The following is a 19895-nucleotide window of genomic DNA, read 5'->3' on the forward strand; positions in this document are numbered from 1 at the left end:
AGTGTAAAGAGAGTGTGCTTCAGTTATGAAAGAGAGGAAAATAAAAAGAGTTTATAGGACAATTCAATTAGATGACAGCAAAGAATTAGGGAAGGGAGCAACAGAGATGGCAAAGGGAGTCATTTGTAGGTGGGAGTAAGGTCAAGTTTTAATACCAGAGTAAGTCAGTATTCAAGTATAAGGATAACTTGACCAACCAAAGAATTACCTGGTTAGTGTAACCAGACATCAGGTCTGTACAACCCACGGAGTAAGGACCACTTCCCTTGGGGATTTTCATGTGGCCAAAGCTGGCAGTGGACAGGAGCCATTGTATTGTTTGGATCCATGCTGAAAAACAGGTGAATGTTGCCTCATTTTTCATATTGTACACCCCAGGTTCATTCCGCAGGGACTTCCAAAGGAATCACACTGCTCACAGTTTCTGACCTCTTGCTTTTTTTCTTTTTTTTTTTAACCTAATTGAGGGCCTTCTGTGTGCGGTGCACTGGGAAGGGGTTTGGAAAATAAAAGGAATGAAGTAGACATGGCCATCTCCCAGGATTCCTTGCAGCACCACCTCCTAACCCTGGAAGCCTTGTCTCACCTTCCACTCTGTCTGGAGTACACTATGGGTGACTCCCCAAGTCTGTTTTTTTCTAAACATGAACTCTGTCTCGCATTTAGATTTGTGCTCACAACTTCTCACTGGGCGTTTCCACCCGCTGCCTTCCCCATAGCAGCCTCAAAGCCAGTGGTCCAAAATGAGACCAATGATCCTCTCACCTCTCTGTCTTCACCCTCCAACTACACAGTTCCCAACTCCGGAATTCCCTGTCTCACATCTCCCGAGCTGGAAGTCTGGGGATCATCCTACTTTTCTACTTCTTTCTCACCAACCCTCTACTTCCTGCCAAGTTTGAACTTCTAACTATTGTTTTTCATTTTGAATTATCTTCCCAACGTGTCTCTGACTCTTAGCTTGGCTGTCTCATTTGTGCTTTCTGAGTCTTTTGACCTGACAGCCTCTTTCTCTTCTACTGTCATGTGCACTCAGACCTGGCCCTTTCGAGTGCCTCCTGGACTGAGTACACAAATCTCACCTACTCCTAAAATTCCTCCATGGCTCCCCATCATCACAGCCACTAAGAGGGGAATGACTGGATCCTCTTAGAAGGGAGTTGGTAGGAGGGATTAAGTCCACAGATGCTCTCTCGGCAAATGTGTTATGAGGCCAGGTATAAACATGGCTCCTTCTTATGGTGTCCAGAGTTGAAACGGAGGGCTGCTCACAGGTGCCCAAGCTAAGTCCCAAGTCCCTGCTGGAAGACAGGTGCTGAGCATGCTGCCCAGCGCCCTTCTGCTACCTCTCCCCGCATGAGCGCCCTGCTTCACGCCGGGCTGTTATTTCTCTGCACCTCTGTAACAGCTGTCACGGCCACTGCTTAATATCCCCATGGCAAACTCTTATTCTACCTTTAACACCTCTGTCAGAAGTCAGTTTCCTCTGACACTTTCCCTGACTTCCAGACAAACTGAGTCATTTCATCCTCGTATCACAGATTCCTTATATTAGATAGATATAGAGATAGATAGATAGGTAGATAGATAGTGGATCCTTGACTTATGAATTTAATTCATTTTCGAGGGCTGGTTGTAACTCAAGTTTGGTCAATTGAAGGCCCAGGTTCCTCTACACAGCCTTCAAAGTCTCTCTCCTGTACAGGCCGATCTCAGAGCCCTTAGACACACACTGGCCCAAGATTTCTCAATAAACCCCATGCAGGAAAGGATGTTATACTGTTCCTTCCAGAACATTTTAAGGGTTAAATCTGTATCTAAGACAATCTGAAAACACAAGCAGCCAGCTTTTGGGTCGTGACTCAAGACTCTGTTCATAGGTTCAAACTAAAATTCTGATCGTATCCCAAATGTCTGTCAGGCTGGTTGTAACTCAAGGGTTCATTGTACATGAGATAGATAAATAGATGTCAGATATGTGAGATAGATACATAGAGACAGATCGATAGATAGATAGACGTGATTAGGTAGATACATATAACCCTTCTTCTTATCACATGATATTAAAGTTGTGGTTTGCACACAGTCTCCCACACTGGGCAGTATCTCTTCATCAGACAGACAGGACTCTTTGTCTCTGTGTTTCTGAAACGCAGCATCTGTGCTGAGGTCAGTGCTCAGTATTTCCCGAAACTCGTTCCACCTGGCTCCAAATCCCTGCCACACTTCTGCAGCTTTATGTGGTTTCCTTTCCAAACCTGGGTTTTATGGTGCTGGGTCCAAATGCCAGTACATCCAGACTCTCTCTCCTTGGTCTGCTCAGCAGCTCACTGTTGGATTGGCGGGTGGGGCTGGGACTCTGCTGGACCCTCCTGTGCTTTCCACTGATTCTGCCTCCTGCATTCAGACAGATACCCACCTGGGCATGGCCTCTGCACCTGCAGGCGGCACAGCTCAGATCACTGTGGCAGTGCAGGGATGAGTCTGTCTACATTCTCTGCCCTGACTACACATGGTGAATCACCTTCCCAAGGTAGAGGCATCCATCCAAGAAGGCCTGCTCGATTCTTGGGGGGCGGGTTCACAGCCAGCCCTGGACACACTCCTTCTAGAACCAGCTCAAGAGCCACCGAAAGGCACCGCCCTACATAAGCAGACCTCTCCCCTGATCAGATCTGAGTTCCACCAAGGCCCTGGGGCCTTTTCCAATAACCTGGGGTTACTCTTGGGCTCCCCAACCTGTTGTCCCTGAGACACTTCCCCACCCAGTACTCAGGTTAAGGTGACTTCAGGACACCTGGCCCCCAAGAAGGTCTCAGGAAGTGAGGGACTGACTCAGGTTTCAGGAGGGGTCTCCAGCACCGGGGTTGGGGGGAAGGCACTGCAGAGAAGGCTGGGACCCAATTCCTACTTCTACCCAGCATTCATCATAATGGAAGAGGAGCTTTGCAACCTGTGCCATGCTGATAAACTAACTACTTATTTTTGGTGATGTTCATTTGTCCAATATTCCTGATATTCAGTCTTCAGATGAGTTATCTACACGCTAGGAAAATCATATTCTCTTGCATGGCTTTATGCTCTCCATTAGCAACTGGCAACTCTGTTTTCATAAAGTCCACATTCATAAACCTTTTACCTCCACAGCTATATTTTCTATTATTCATTTAATAAGAATTTATAAAGAATCATCTACTATTGGAATCTTTTATTTAATAAACTCTTAAAATAATTTCAAAAGCGTGTGCATTCCTTTTTGTGCATTTAGAAAGAGGAGGGTGTTGGACTGGAACTACATAGATGAATAAATCAGTGTCCCTGTCTTCAAGTTTCTGCCATCCCAGTGATTTTTAAACAAACATGAAGGCAGATAGGAAACATCTTGACATTCGCACCCTGAACCAATACAAAGTAGATGGTACAAATGTCCCTGAGGTGATAATTTACCTATCATCATGTAAAATGTTATGTGTCTTCAACCCATGGATCACATGAACCTAACTGTACAGATTCCTAGACTACAGGTTCTTGGTCATGGTCACCTGCATATCCCTAATGCCTAAACCTCCTGGTCAATGCTGATAGATGAGTAGACCTTTGAGACACTGATGTAAGATACAGTCCCTCTCCTACTAATGCATTCATTTCCGGATTATGAAGTAGGGCAAAACTGATATCGATGGCACCATGTTACACAATGCTGTGAAATGTTGTCATCTGCTAAGCCTGAACAACCAGATCTGAGGACTGCATCTAGGCGTATGCACAGACCTGTGGCTGATGGTGAAACACCTTCACAGCCCAGCTTCTCTGGTCCCCTAGGAGAGGTGGAGGACCACACTCACAAGGCCTGGGTGAGGAGGACACCACCAAGCTCCAGTGCAAGCTGGTTGCAGTAGGGTCTTCCGGTGACACAGAGGTGACTTCAGGTGTCCTGCTCTCACTACTCCTCCTGGCTTGTCAAATACCCTCTCTTTCTCCCCTTCTTTTCCCAAGGTAAGTGAGCAAGTGACCATGTCTTTTCTCCTGGGAGCTCCTAGGGCCCACTTGTCCCTACTTGTTAGGTAGAAAAGATCATTTCCCTCTGGATCTCAAGACCCTAAATTGTCATCTCCTCACACTGCCCACTGCCATGAACCAGCGCACTAGGCCTGCGTTTCGACTCCTGCCTCCCACCTCACCCTGGTTCTGTCCTGTGGTTGTGACACTGAAGAACACAGCTGTAAAGTGGACAGAGTGGGTCCCTCTCTGACTTCAGGAGAACTGAGGGTCCTACCACCACCTCTTAATAGGACTTTCTTAGAAACCCAAATGTGCAGCATTGCTGATGTTGCCGGGAGCTCAAGCCCTGGAGGAAGGTGTCTCTTACCTGATGGCTGGATATAGGTGAGAGGCTCTATGTCATGCCAGTTAAAAGGGTGGACCAATGCCAGGCAGCCACAGAGGCAGAAGAGCATGTGCAGTTTGGGTGGGACCATCCTGGGATCAGCTGAACCTTCTGCAGAGCTGGTCATGAAGAGAGAGAAGAACACGTGGAGAGGGCTTAAAGATGCTGACAAAGCAGTGGGGAGGCGTGAGGCACCACGGGGAAAACCACATGTGGATTTTCCAAGCAGGGCTTAGGTAGGGACTACTTGCCCTTTGTTTAGTTACAAAGTAACAGTGTAGTTTAGTTACAAAGCATAGCACCAAAGTATGATAATTGTAACCACATATGACTCTTTACATCATTATCAGTTAGTGCCTCTCTACATAACACGCAGTCTACACTGCTTTTGGCCAATGTTTCTACCCTAATTATACAGTGATTACAAGGCTGCTGGGCTGTGGTGGCTGTATTTGGTGTGAATATTTATCTACTGATTGACTGATTAGTAATCTCAATCATCCTACTCCACTCTTAAATTCTGAAAGACAGAAGTCAAGTTGTTCTTGGCCATAGCACTTGATAGAGAGCCCAACAGGCAGTGGGCTTTGAATAAGTGTTTCCTATGGCAATGAGGCTAAATGCTAACATCATATTACCAAAAACACTCTTGTATTCTCGCAAGACTTTTCTGCTTTAAAACGTGGCCCTTTGGTTGGGGATTTAACTCAGTGGTCCTGCTGCTTGCCTTGCAAGCACAAGGTCCCAAGTTTGACCCCCAGTATCAAAACAAACAAATAAATAAATAAATAAAATGTGCCCCTTTGATTTCAGGGGGTGATGGAAATCATCCAAGCCACCCCCAACACTCATCTGAATTTTGGCAACAATACTAAGTGTTCTCCCCGATCCATCCCAGGTGTCATCACGGCCACAGCCATTAACAACATTCCTCTATCAGACCCTGCGTGATTCCGGGAGTGAGAGAGAAAAGTGGCAGAGAAGGCTGTCGTCAGGCTGTGCACCACAGACCCCAAGGTTTATCTATGTCCCTGTGCACCCTCACCACAACCATCCAGGGTGCTTTGCCTCTCACAAATGCACCAGGCATCCTGCAGCTCCTTGAGCCAGGCCATGTTCCTCACAGAAGGCTCTGCCTAAGCAAGCACTTCTTTTCTTTGTTGCTTGATGGGTTTCAATCCTTGGTTCCCCTCTGCTTTGTCCAGGGTGGAACAGCTGGGTAGATTTAGTGGGTTTCATGAAGGGCCCTACGTGCCCCAGGCACCAAAATGGGCATTTGCACCAGTCCTTAGAGCACTTCGTATCCATGCCCTTCTTGTCCTCCACAGGCTATGGGTGCCCTGGTAATACTCGGGCATGCCTCCTGGTCACCTCCATGGCTCGCCAACCTTGCAAATGTTCCACAAATCCATCTCCTTACTTTCCTTGTCAAGGTGACAGATCCCTGATCCAAACAAGCTACTGAGAGGCACGAGGAGGTCACGAAGCCTGTGACGTTCTCTTTGTGTTTCTGCAAATTCATGTGCTGAAAACCTAGGCCCCTTGGTGGTGGGATCCAGAGGTGGGGCCTGTGGCAGATGCTTAGGTCACAAAGGCAGAGCCCCCAGGAATGGGGTTAGTGCCAGCTGCCACCCAGGCCAAGACAAAAGGGCAAAATTGCTCCTGAGATGTAAATGAACAAACACACAGAGCAACATCTGGTAAACCAAAGCCTGAGAGCCCCAAATTTACGAGACAAAGTCAGCAATGCTGGCAGACTTAAAATGAGTTTTAGAAGGCAGTAGGGCAAGCATTAAATTGTCCATGTCCTCACATGACCTTTTAGCTAAATCTCTAGAGTTAGCATAAAAATGTCTTATACACAGGGAAATAAAACTCAGCACATGCAGCAGCATGTTTATTTAATTCTGGAAAAGGCAAATGCAATTTTAATTGAAAAAATAAAACAAAATTTCATGTAAAAATTCATACCGAAAAGGCAATTAATATGAAAAGGATAATGGACGTATGAAAGTCTTTCCCATTATACCTCACCCATTTTATGAGAAGAGTATTGCTTCACTAAGAAGAAATAATTTAAAAGTGATATTGAAGAGGAGTTTGCTGGGCATAAGGAATACTATGTTTAAAATAAAGTAAAATATCACAGAGAGGATGAAGAGACTTGCCATCATTATTGCTAGAGATATAGGAAATAGAAATGAAGGAGGGGGAGAAGGAAGAGACAAATTAATATGTAAAAGTTCTCAGGGTCTATATTTGGAGATTTTTACATAACTTGGAACTGTAGGCAACTTTTCATTCTTTTTTCTACTTTTCTCTTTTCCAATGCTTTAAATCAATGGGTAAAGACGGATGTGTTTGTTCTGTGGCAAAGGGGACTTCAGACTGCAGATGGAATTAGAGCTGCTAATCAAATGCCTTAAAATAGGGCGATGATCATGGCCATCTGGTGGCCTGAGTAGTCACGAGCAGGGGGAGGGGTGCCAGCAGTGGAGGCCCAAATGACGTCATGTGAGAGCCAATCAGCTGTGGTTGTCTTGAAGATGGAGGAAAGTGCATGAGTCACAGACTTGGTGACCTCTAGAATCTGGAGAAGGCAAAGAGAAAGACTTTCCCTGCAGGATCCAAGAAGAACTCAGCCTTGCCAACACCTTTTTAGCAAAGCCAGGCCATGCCAGACATCTCACTTAGAGGTGTCAGGGTAGCAAACTGTTGTTCCAAGCCATCAAGCTCGTATGAATCATGACAGCAACAACAATAAAATTTATGTGGAGCATAGGGAGTTACAGAAAGACCTAAGAGCAGATAATAGGCTGGCTTACTTTCCACTAATTTCTAAGGAAGTAGTTAACGGATCAGTGGCTCAGAATGGATGCATCACCAGACTGAAGGTCTGAGGAAGAAGATAACATCTCCTGCTTTGGATGTTTTACAGTAGCAGGAAGGTAGGAAAACAACAAGAGAAAACAAAAAACAGCTAGCACATCGCCCTATCTAGTAACTCTGTGTGGTAGCTCTGTTGTCATGGAAGTGTTTTTGGCTGTCACCACTGGGAGGGGACTGCTATTGGCTGGGGCTAGGCAGAGGCCAGGGGTGCTGCTAAATATGCACAGGGCATCTCCCCAACACTAATCCACTCCCCGCAGCCCATGATGCTGCAGTTACGAAGCCCTGGCCTAAGGGAAGGCAAGTGCAGCTGGATCCCTGCTTAATAAGAGAGAAATATTTCTTCCATTCTGAAACACGTAACAAGGAGGCAGCTATCTGGACCACAAAGGAAGAGCATTTTGGTAAGGAGGTCGTTTATAATGTCTACCACACTGGTCAAGAGCAGGATCCACCATTGCTAATGGGTTTCCTTGCAAGGTTACTGGAAAAAAAAATGAGATATTCACAGGTGGGGTTGGACTGAGGCCCCATCTTTAGCTAAATTGTATGATTCTTTTCGAAAGCATCAGCAAAGACACAAGGACCCAAGTTCAGTCCCCAGTACTAAAAAAAGAGCAAGCATCAGCAAAGAATTTCCTACTCAACACTTGCTACTATTGAAGCCACGAAAGAAAAGGTAATACCGTAGCAGCATTGTTTTTGTTTGTACTATGTTAGCTGATGGCATCAAGAACTTAGCATACCATCAACTCAGATGTATAAGACTCAAATGACTTCTGCAGAAGTGTCTCATCAGCCTCCCGTTTGGGGCTCAGTGGACCCAGCCCTCGTGTAATCATTGTACAGCCTTAGAGAAGAGGTAGGGTAGAAAAAGCAAAACAACAAGCAAGCACCCTACTGCATGAAAGTACCTTAATAACATGGCCACTTTTATGTAAGTGTTTTAAAACTGCAAGTAAAATAAAAATTAACCAATTCTACCCACATTTTGAAAAAGGAACTTACCTGAATCCCACGTGCACATGTCCCGATCTTTGTGCCCTCCCAGCTAAAGGCCGTGAAGGACACACACCATCTAAGATCAGGGCAGTGTCTGTCACCTTGGAGGTTGCTGAGCTCTTGCTCCATTCCACCCTTCAGCCTGTCCGGACTGCCCACGCCTTGTGGCACATACGCTAGGGGGTTTTCTACAGACGTCCTGTGAAGAATCATTTTCCAAAGAATGATTGTAGCTTCTCCTTAAAGGACCAGGGATTCCTGCATTATGAAAAACTAAAGCCACAGCCAACCCCTAACCTTGAACAAATATATGAGTCAAAGAAGAGGCACAAGAAACACACACACACTCACACACACACACACACATATATGCACGCACATGCACACACACACCATATGGGCACCTTTATGAGTGTGACAGTCACAATGCTTTTAGAGTTGTCTGCATGTATAGCTACACGGTAGATTTTTCTCCTTGAGGACACATTCTGTGGCAGAAGAAGGAACAGGCTTAGAAACGTGGCTGCTGTCTCCAGCTGCCAATGTTTAATTCTTGGATCTGCTACTTACTGGTTTGATGCCCCACTCTTGCTTTTCTCTCTCTATCGGTCAAAGGTGATCCTCAGTCGTGGGCTTGTTTGAGAGATTAAGCCTTTGGAGGAATGTTGTTATCAGTCCTCAAAGTCTACTGGCATCCCAGTCCTGCAGAATGTCACATAGACACAAGCCTAGGGACAGGATATGGAGAGTCTGGGGTTGGGGTGGGGGTCACAGGGGAAACTGGGAATAATAAAGGAGTTTTTTTCCATTAGAGAAATTCAGTGTCTGCATCTTCCCCTGTGGCTGTGGAATTATGCCTAGCTGATGTTCCAGAAAAAATACTGATTAAATCTGAAAACACACTCACACACACACACACATATATGCACGCACATGCACACACACACCATATGGGCACCTTTATGAGTGTGACAGTCACAATGCTTTTAGAGTTGTCTGCATGTATAGCTACACGGTAGATTTTTCTCCTTGAGGACACATTCTGTGGCAGAAGAAGGAACAGGCTTAGAAACGTGGCTGCTGTCTCCAGCTGCCAATGTTTAATTCTTGGATCTGCTACTTACTGGTTTGATGCCCCACTCTTGCTTTTCTCTCTCTATCGGTCAAAGGTGATCCTCAGTCGTGGGCTTGTTTGAGAGATTAAGCCTTTGGAGGAATGTTGTTATCAGTCCTCAAAGTCTACTGGCATCCCAGTCCTGCAGAATGTCACATAGACACAAGCCTAGGGACAGGATATGGAGAGTCTGGGGTTGGGGTGGGGGTCACAGGGGAAACTGGGAATAATAAAGGAGTTTTTTTCCATTAGAGAAATTCAGTGTCTGCATCTTCCCCTGTGGCTGTGGAATTATGCCTAGCTGATGTTCCAGAAAAAATACTGATTAAATCTGAAAAGTGATGTGTAATCCCTGTCCATCCCCAAGAGATACTTTCTAAAGCTCCAGTGGAAACTGAGCCCACAGACAGCACTGGCCCCTTTTCTCTCTGTCCTGTGGCTTCCTATGCGGTGCCAGGTCCACCTGCCCTCCGTGGTTTACGCTCCAGTTCTTGGGGCCATCATTAAGTAAAATAAGGGTCACCTGAACACAAGCGCCAAAATGACCACTGATCTGATCACCAAGGCAGCTGTAGAATGACGAATGGGTGAGTAGCATGTACAGCGTGGCTATGCTGGACAAAGGCAGGATGGAGCCTGACGACTTGAGAGTCCACTATGCTACTTGGAATGAGGTGCGATTTAAAATACACGAGTTATTTATTTTTTGAATTTTCATTTAATATTTCCTGACTACTGTTGGACCGTGGGTAATGTAAAATCATAGGAGGAGCTACTATAACAGGGGCTGCAGAGGTAAAGCAGCCCTGGGGCCATCTGCAAACAGCCCTCCAACACCTCCAGGTGTACCTGTGAGCATCACACAAGAGAAGCTGGACATAATGCCCTCCCCTGATGCAGGAGACCAGCTTGAAACTGCACTGAGCGGGCTTTAGCTATTATTGACTGGGCTTATGAACTCCGCTATTGACTAAAAATGTGAGTCACTCCAAGGCCTAAACGTGATTTGCTAATTGACCTCTGGCTGGCGTCTGGTGACAGACTTCCCTATGCCAAGGGTCACAACTGAGTGAGGTCTCAATGATCGATGAGGTTGTGACGTCTCCAATAGCAAGGAAATACTGCAGCTGAGGAATTATGACTCCGTGATGCTACTCTCCAAGATCAAACGTTAGCTAGGGTAACGCAGGCGGCTTATTAGCTATGACCTGAAAGATAGCACAGGCGCCTTGTGTGACCTGTCCTTCACTAGAATACATAATTATTCCCCGTTTACAGCGTGGCTTATTAGTGCATTAGTTTTGCTATTCCCTACATCTGCCTTTACCCCTTCCTTGGTACGATGTATAATCATAAATACTGACTAAGCCAGAGCTCTTGGTCTTAGCCAAGAGGACTAAGACTGGGTGGTCTTTAGCCAGGAAAGAGCTAAAGATCAGTTCCTGACCCCCCAGGTAATAAACTTTCATTCATTTTTTGTTCTATTCCTTGTTCTTTGTATATTATTCTTTCATCTCCTGCTCTACCCTCATCAGGCGACCAGGCATCCCCTGGTCGCTATCAACCCAAACACCCTCAGACCCCCAAATGTGTACACCCCACGTGAATGAGACAAGGAAGAAGAGGAAGCCGGTGTGTACACAGCAATCTGCAATAATACCATCTTATCCTGTGCCAGGACCACGGGCAGCATCTTATACGAATGAATGCATTTCATCCCCACGGCTCAGAATTCAGCTGAGAAAGCAGCGACAGGTTAAATATCATGCCCACAGCCACAGAGACAGGAAGTAGCCAGGCCAGGATCTGTACATAAATTCTGACTCTAAAGTAAGGACCCTGAACTCAATGCTACAGATGTTCATGGCTGAGGGTTCGTGGTATGTGGCTCCCTGGGCCTTGAGAGGTGACCAGTGGCATCCCTGGCTCTACCCACTGGGGGTCAGTGGCACACTCCAGGGTGGCAATCAAATACAACTCCAGACATTGCTCTTTGTCCCAGAGGAGAAAAGTCACCTTCAGTTGAAAGCCACTAGTTCTGCTGCAAATTCTTAGAACTACCTAACTGAAAGTACATCAAAATCAGGATGAATTGGCCAAATAAACAAGCTAAAATAATAATATGGAGCCACTCACTGTAGGGTACACAGGAGAGCGTGACATTTTAGATAGGGCTGGGCCTCCCTTCTGCTGCATTCTTTAATAGGCAGAGCACATCCTGTTGAGCCTGTGGGGCTTCCAGGATTTCAACAGGTGAAGGCTCCCACACAAGGACATTTGCCTGACAACAGCCAGGATGTCAGGTCACAGGAGAGGCTGTTGGAGGAAAAGGGAGACCAGGCCAGCACCTGACAGATAATGTTCTGAACAGAAGGTCTTGGATGTGTCCTGTGTGGACCCAGATTATAAAACCCTGCTGGTGGGAGCTTCTCTACCATTGGCTTGGTTCAGAGGATCAAAGCATAGGTCTGAGGCTGACCAGCAGGACCCTGGGACAGTCAGGGATTCCTGCATTGCAGCCAGGACATGGAAAGGGCAGCCCAGGATGGACAACCCTGACCTGAGGTTCTAAAGCCAAGGCTAGAAGGGCTGGCCATGTACCTCAAGAGAGTCCCATGTGAGGATCTGTGGGGACTGTGGTGCAGCAGCCACCTAGGAAGATCCAGGAGGGGCCCCTCCAATAACCATTCCGTGCAGGAATGGGGGCTCCAAGCTACTAGATCATCTGAGAGTTTTCAAAGGCTGGAAGACTACATTTGTTTGTGATACTCACTGATCTTTAGGGATAGCGGCTAAGTCAACATTGTGAAGACGTTATATGAGTCAAACAAAATAGATGCAGAGACCCCAAGAGAAAGTAATCTCTCTTTTTGAAGATGTCCCAGCCAGCACCAAGCCTAAGGAACTACAGTGGTACAGAGAGTTAAAGAAAAGAAGGTCAGAATCTCTGTTGCTTTGGCAGCAATGATCCCTCAAACTTCTCACCTGAAGCTAAAATTCAGACACAGCAATCCCATAAAAGACTAAGGAATCTGGCTCAGGAGCGTAACCAGTCTGTTCAGTCATGAGGAGCTGAGATTTCCACCACACACAATGGATGAGGAAGGGCTCATTGCTTCCACGCAGAGGCAGCCAGCTCTTGTGAGTTGCAAGTGCAAGAGCATCAGGAAAGGGAACCAAGATTGCTTCATGTGGCAGTGAGCTGCCCTGTCATGAGAACGTCACCCCTGTCCTAGCTGGTAAACAACCTCACTGCTCTCCCCTGACTTCTAAACTTAGCCAGGGACCAATGGGAGAAGGACCAAGAGCTTTGCAGGGAGAAAATGCTTTCCTAAGGTAAATAGTCCTGTTCAACTCGGGGCCATAGCCTGTTCTGGAAATCTCCATATCTACACATCTCTGCACACAGGATGCCTGCAGACCTGTATCTAGGACAAAGTCAAATCTGCCCCAAGAATAAAAAGGTTTTGACTTTTTCCCCTTACTTCAAATATTCTACTTTTACCTGAGCACATTCCTTCCCCTCTCTAAATTAAGACAGATCATTGTAGCGTGCATGTCACAGCATTCTCGGATAGGTTCACAGGCAACTTTCAGGTAACCGTTTCCAATGCACTGAACAGGGCAGAATTTTTATATAAAATGAAATTAGATTTATTTAATAGAATAAAGCATAAAAATTGATGTTTATTAGAATGAACTGAAAATGAAGCCCAAGGAATTCAAAGAATCAGGGTATTAGCAACTGATATTAGTAATAAAGCCTTATATTACATTTAGAGCATATTCATTAGCTCATTTGCCTTTATAGACTGAGTGGGCCGGAAGTAGCAATGTCAGACCCCGCTTGTAGCTGGGAAATCTGAGCCAGGGAAACATTAGGTCGTGTCTCACTCTCCTCCCCAGATATCTCCATCTCCTGCATCCACCCTCAATGCACTCCAAACTGGTCTGCTCCCTCTCCCCCTTTAAAATCTGTTCTCCACACTGCACCCAGGGTAATATTTAAACAAAACCTGAATACGAGATGCCATGCCTCTGCAGACTCTCTTGGATTCTCAATGATCGGATCGGGTTTGCAACCCTTCCCCTTGGCCCAGAGACTCTGCGCGCCCCAGCCCAGCCGCTACCTTCACCCACGCTGTGCCTCTTGTACTGCCCTTTCTTGGTGCTACGGGCCGCCTCTCAGAGTGGTCTCTCTTCAAAACTGAATCCCATATGCCGGGTCGCCCCTGCCTGCGCACGCGCGCACACGCACGCACCAACGGCGCTGTGCCTCCGTGCTCAGCTTTTCCTCAAAGCTCTCCTCATGACCTCAGCTTGCCCACCACCTGCTCACCCCTCATTGTTGGAGGGTGGACTTCACCACGGTAGGCAGCGTGTCTGTCTTACAGCTCTGGCCTCGGTGCCTGGCACACAGTAGCTGCTCAGAAAACAGCTTTTGTCACTGAGGAATGAATGCACAAAGTTTCTGGCAGGAAGTGACCAGCCCTACTAATTGAGAGAGCATGCTTATAGTAACTGCTTTACCACTTTCCCCTCCTTCGTGCCTATGTTTTGTTGTTGTTCTTTTGTTTTCCAGTATCAGGAATCAAACTTAGGACCTTGCACTTGCCAGGCAGGCGAGGTGCCACTGAGCTACATTCCCGGTCCTCCTATGTTTATTTTTAAACAATGAAAACCTATATTTATCAGCCCATTTGTCTTCCAGAGCGATGAATCATTCCTAAGACATGGAGCCAGGCACCTGTGATAACACATCAAAGGTGCAGACTTCACAGAGAAAGGAGGGGATCCGCTGTGCGTGACCATGAACCACGTAGCTTCCTGGGACTCTGGAACACTGAGACCTGAGAATGCCCATTCTGGATCAGTGTCTACCCCCTCTATATTGTCCCCTTGCGGCTTTGCTTTTGCGGAAATGTTTCCTGTGGAGTCGGTCAGTCAAGGTCACAATCATGAACCACAAAAACAACCAGGCTTCTGATAAACCAGGCTCCAGATGGTTACTTTCCTTCCTGGGAAATACCTCCATCTGGGGTGTTGGTGAGGAACCAGGATTCTCAGAGGGGGTTCCTAAACTCTCCTGGCCTTCCCAGGACTCGGAAACCTAGATGGCCTTTCTGCTCTATGCTGAGGGATTCCGTAAGGGTCAGTAAACCACAATTGTCTGCAAAGGGGACTTTGTTGCTTTGCATGTCCCCACAACAAAGCACAGGGACACAGTCAAGCGGAGAGGAATCACTGAGCCACTGCCAGGCCTGGGTGTCCTTTTGGGAAGTCCTGGCACTCCAGATGCTGCGGCTTCCAGTGCCTTCATCATGTGTACAGGACACAAAAGTGGAGGCAGCCTCTCCACAGGGACACCTCCTGGTGCAGGGGCCAGCAGGCCAGCGCTGACTGCTGAGATCCGGATGAGCCCAGTCTCTGGGACTGCAGATCCCTCGGGGGTGCCAGTCCTAGCTGCGGCTCCGGACAGTCTCTCCCCTCCCCCACTTCGTAGTACCATTTGGGTCAAAGGGAACCCATGCCTCCCTGGTTTGGCTGCAGGACCCTCCCAGAGTTCTGTGTACTGGCCGGTGGGCTCTCCCACTTACAGGCAAACACGACCTCTTCCTTCCTGGCACCTCTGTGGCCCCCCAAATCCCCAGTCAGGAAAAGGAGATGGATACTTGCAGGAGAACCTCCAAGAGACCACGAGGGGGCCAACTCTTCTGCTTCCTGTTCTGCTGGGTGTTTGAAAACAGAAACCCCCTGGAGTCTGGGCAGAGAAACCCTAATGTGCTCTTATCTCCCTGGGGAGAAGGGAGGCTTTGGTTTTGTAATTCTGTTTCTACTGCTGCTTGTGAGAAGTGGATTCCAGAAGAAGCAACCTTTCGCAACGGTGTGGGCACGTGGGTGTGTGTGTGCAGGTGTGTGCATGTGCAAAACAGATGTGTAGATAAGGAAATCCCCGTGTCCCAGATCACCTGCCTGACTCAGCCCCTTAGCGTTGAGCTCTTGGGGTCCCTCCTTGGCGAAAGGTGCAGGATCCAGAGCCCTTCCCAGTGCTAGCACAGCTTCCCAGGGTGCCAGGGGCAGCTCAGCAGCGCCCACTGCTCAGCTGTCACGCCTCCCCTATTCTGGACAGCGCCACCGTGCGGCTCTCCATAGTCACAGGGCCCCCTCCTCACCTGGGCGCGCGCCTAGCTCCTCCAGAGAGGTCCCCAGGGTCCCCAGCGCAGCGGCGGCGAGGCAAGCAGTGTCCCCGGAGCTTATCTTCCCTGTTCAGAGTAGGAAGAAGTGGGAGGAGCCAGCAGTGCGCCGTCCTCTCTGCTTGTCCCGGTGCCATCCCCAGCGCCCGTCCTCTCTCGGGGGACATCCTGCGCTCTGCTCTCACCAGGCCCCGCGTCCCCTGGGGCTCCCCGCGGTCCTCACCGTGGAGGCCCACCTCGGTTTTTTAGATGGTGAAGTTCCAGCAGTGACCCAGCAGTGTCTGCACTGTGCGTCCCTCTGCGAGCCGGGTCCCCCATGCTGAGTCTGCGGCCACTGGACTCTGGATTGGAGACCCGGCCAGGACGCAGCTAGGACCACCACAGGGAGGGGTGGACACGCAAGACCTGAGCTGGTTGAGCCTTAAAACCAAGACTGTTGATCCCCTTCCCATTTAAGAAAGATCTGTCTCCCTACTTCCTCTTAGCTATTTCTTTGCTCTTTATTTCTACTTTGGGTTTCTCCTATAAGAGAAACCAGGTGATATTTAAACTTGTATGTCCGATTTATTTCACTTCACATTATGGTCTCAAGGTGCATCCATTTTTCTACAAATGACTCAACTTTATTTTTCTTTATGTCAGAGTAGTACTCCATTGTATGTAAATACCTCCTTTTCTTTATCCGTTCATCTGTTGATAGGCATATGGGGCATTTCCAAGATTTGATCATTGTGAATCACACTGCTGTGAACATGAGCATTCATGAACCACTGTAATACGATGACTTTAAATCCTTCAGGAAGATGCCTAGAAGGGCAATAGCTGGGTGGATGGAATTTCTAGTGTCCGTTCCTTGAGGATGCTCCATTCTGGTTTCCATAGTGATTGTACTAGTTTACACTCCCACCAATAGTGTAGAAGTTCCTTTCTCCCTGCAGCCTCCCAGCATTTGTTATTATCTGATTTCTTGATGACAGCCATTCTGTCTGGGCTAAGAAGGAATCTCAGGACTGTTTTAATTAGCATTTCTCTAATAGCTAGCTGTGAATTAGACAGAATGAGACAATTACAAAGAAATGAAAACTATCTGAAAATAAGGTGCCAGGTCGAAGCCAGAGAGTTCAGCGGTTGGCAAGTTGCCTGTGCACTTCTCAGAGAAACAAGGAAGGGTAAATTTCTCATGAGTCTGGTGCATGGTGCAGATTTCAACTATTTTTTAAACAACAACAACAATCATAAAAAGTGCACAGGAAAGTAGCCTGTGAGGTCCACTGGTGCTTCTTCATAAGTGGAAGATATCGGTTGAAGGGCAAAATAAAAGATCATAGGAAACAGGGAGATCTTTTGCAAAAGGGAATGAGATCAAAAGATGGAGGAAGTAGGGAAGGAAAGAAGGGGGAGAAGGTGAAAGAAGAATGAAGATGTGTTATGTAATCATTAGGTACTGAAAACGTGGACTGATAAAAATTTTAAAAAACAAAAACAAGATGTGTTTGTACTCTTCTGAGGCACACAGGGAGCCTTCCTTTGGGTCCAGGCTGCCCTGCAGGGAACTCGAAGCCCTGTGAAGCATGACTTTCATGTTGTAAAGCTCAGGGTCAAAGCCTTTGCATGGTGGCAGATCAGCCATTTAGGGAGGGTCTAGCTAAAAGTTGGCAAAACAAGGTTTATTCACCCCAAATCTCTCCAGAAATCTCAGCCCCCTGCAAGGTTGAGGACGCTGGGAGAGCAGACTTACAGGGACCTTCAGCTGTACCCAAACTTCCCATTCCCTAAATTCAAGGTCACCTGGATTCTAGCAGAGCCTCAGAAGACTGTCATCTCGGGGACCAAATTCCACTTGAGCCATTAGGGTCTTTTCAGAGCTATGAAACCAGGACTGAGACATGATCTGCCAGACCCAGCAGCCACAGCACCCCATAAAACTGGTCTCCTCCTCCAGTCTGCCCCTCTGTTGTTCAGACTGAAGTGTTTCCTGTTTCTCCCACTTTCCTTTATGAGGGGACAACTTGGCTTTTCTTTCCAGGTGAAGCTGCTTCCTGGAAATTCTTGATGATGGCCTCCAATTTAATTTCCATCGTCACTGAAGCCAGGGGCCGGTGCTAACCATTGGCACTTCTGTGCTCGTCTCAATCCTTTGCAGAGGGAAGAGCATTTATGAGTTAGGGAAGATAGCATTGGAGGGGAAATCTTAGCTCAGTTGAACCCAGCGTTACTTGAGGGTTAACTAAAACCCCTTCATTTTCCAATATTTTCTCCTCAATTGAATTCCTAGTAACTTTTAAACATACTCATTTAAAGCTTTACTGAGAAACTCAGGGAAAATATTTTATATATGGTGTTATTAAAATTCCGTATTTTTTAAGGAACGGGTTATTTTCTGGAGAGGCACCAGAACTAGAAATGAAATTTTTTTTATTTTTCTTTTTACTCTGGCATAAGAAGGCATGGCTTGTAGCTCATTTCTTTCTCTAATTAGTGGTGTCACCCCTGGCAGGTTCATTAACATCTCTGCTTCTTGACTTCCTCACCCAAAAACTAGAGATAATTAAAACAATCCAGAGGCGCCCCTGCATCACAAACGTGAGTACCCTAGGTCTTATCAAAGAGAAAGTGAATCCCTACCACTCTGGATGACCTTGAGTCCAGATGAAAAATTGGAGATTTTGCAGGCTTTGAGAGAAGTCTTGAAAACAAGTGTGAACTATTATATTCACTGCCAGCCATGTACCATCTCCTGTTGTCCTCAGATCCTTTCCTCTGGGGATCTCAGAGGGATGGGCATTTGTTAGGCTGGTACCGTAGGATGACGCCTAGTGTAGGGTGTCCAGGTTTAGCAACTAAAAATGCAGGACATTCAGTTAATTTTGAATTTTTCATCAGCAAAAACCAAGTTCTTCGCATGTTTCACATAAAATTTGGGACATGCATCTCAAATTTGTTTGTTGTGTATCAGAAATCTAGATTTAACTGGTCATTGTGTTTTTGTTCTTTTTTTAAACTGACAACTCTGCTAAGTAGGCTTAATGAAGAATATTCTTCCCACCGGAAAGGAGCAGTCATCATAGAGAGAGAGAAGGTGAGTCCGTTGGGGGTTGTGTCCCGGTTTTTTGTAGTAAAGGAAAAGAAAGAAATGGATTTGTGTTCATAAGTTGATTCTTTGCTGAGCTATTTCTTCCCTCTTCCTTCCTCCCCCTTTTGCATCAGCATATCAGTGTTTCTTTACTCTTCCATGGAACTGAAAATGGCTTTTTAGCTGCAATCAATATCTTGGACGTAGTTACAATAGTGTGTTTGGTGAGTTTTAAATCAGCAAGTGTTGCCTGGGGGCCAGCTGCATGTCTGGTACCATTTCACAGAGTTGGGTTGTGGGGCTCTTGTTGGTGGGCTTTCAGCACCCGGCTCTGAGCCCTGCTTTGCCAAATGTGTCATTTGTCAAGCAGGGATGTTTTTCCTTATCCACATGTAGGGGATTAGCTAATGATCAACTTGCAACACTGATCTGAATCAGTGTGGTTTGGCTGTGAAAGACCCACCTGAGGATTGTTGCCAATAGCCGTAAAAACAGAATTGGAGGGGAAGATCATGGGCTGTTTATTTTCTTCAGAGAAAATAAACTCTGTGGTTGGTTTTGCGGATGCAAACTCAGCTGTTCTCATAGGAGGAGGAGCTTGGGGCCTCACTGTTGCTGGGAATGGCTGCTCTTCTCATCAGGAGAGCTCTGATCTTCACTGTGAGTCTTACTTCCTGGCTCCAGTGTGGATCCCTCAGCCTGGTGGCACAAATCCTTTACCCCACTGGCGCGGGTTTTCTGGCTTCCACCACTTGCCTTTGGGCCTTCCAGGTGCAGATCCTCAATACAGACAAGGATGAGATATTGCTGTGGCTCTAGGCCTTCAGCTGGATTCATGGAGGACATTTCCTTGGGCTCTCGGCCTTCAGCTGGACTTATTCGGGACACTGCTATGGGATCCAGGCCCTTGGCTGGATCTTTGGGTCTCTAGTATTTGGCCAATCTCTTGCACTCCTCTGTGTTTGACTTTTTGGGCGACTGTTATAAAATAGTCCTATAAATTATGTGTCCTGTATTAAGTCTCTCTCCTTGCAAACCATGACGACAACACCATGCCATTGGTAACATCGTCATTGACTTCATTTCAGGGGTAGAAGGCCTTGTGCTAGGTCCAAGGCATCCAGGTTTCCCTCAGTGCACTGAGTCAGCCCCCCAGCTCTTTTCCCTGTTGAGTTGTTCATTTCTATGCCCACAATTAAGGCCCTCAAAACCTATATCCCTGGTAGTCACAAAATG

At 46.9% G+C, this 19895-nt stretch overlaps 1 protein-coding gene across 8 annotated transcripts in view; it reads right to left on the reverse strand.

The window, feature by feature from the left end:
- Pla2g7 (phospholipase A2 group VII) overlaps positions 1–19895 on the reverse strand; it is a 34669-nt gene that overhangs the window by 11230 nt on the left and 3544 nt on the right. The window contains exons 2-6 of one of the 8 annotated variants that reach the window (XM_010617770.3): positions 15566–15655; positions 9403–9534; positions 8285–8477; positions 4370–4506; positions 209–330 (exon numbers count right to left, since the gene is read on the reverse strand). In XM_010617770.3, coding sequence (XP_010616072.1) covers positions 209–330; positions 4370–4478 — 231 coding nt within the window. In that variant the 5' untranslated portion in view covers positions 4479–4506; positions 8285–8477; positions 9403–9534; positions 15566–15655. Of the gene's footprint in view, positions 1–208; positions 331–4369; positions 4507–8284; positions 8478–8682; positions 8767–8848; positions 9127–9402; positions 9561–15565; positions 15656–19895 lie in introns of those variants that run through there. The other 7 variants (XM_010617769.3, XM_010617772.3, XM_010617774.3 and 4 more) reach the window with 7 other exon arrangements.

This window comes from Fukomys damarensis, unplaced genomic scaffold (assembly GCF_012274545.1).
Source record: "Fukomys damarensis isolate Sample0158 unplaced genomic scaffold, DMR_v1.0_HiC HiC_scaffold_20, whole genome shotgun sequence".
Taxonomy (NCBI): domain Eukaryota; kingdom Metazoa; phylum Chordata; class Mammalia; order Rodentia; family Bathyergidae; genus Fukomys; species Fukomys damarensis.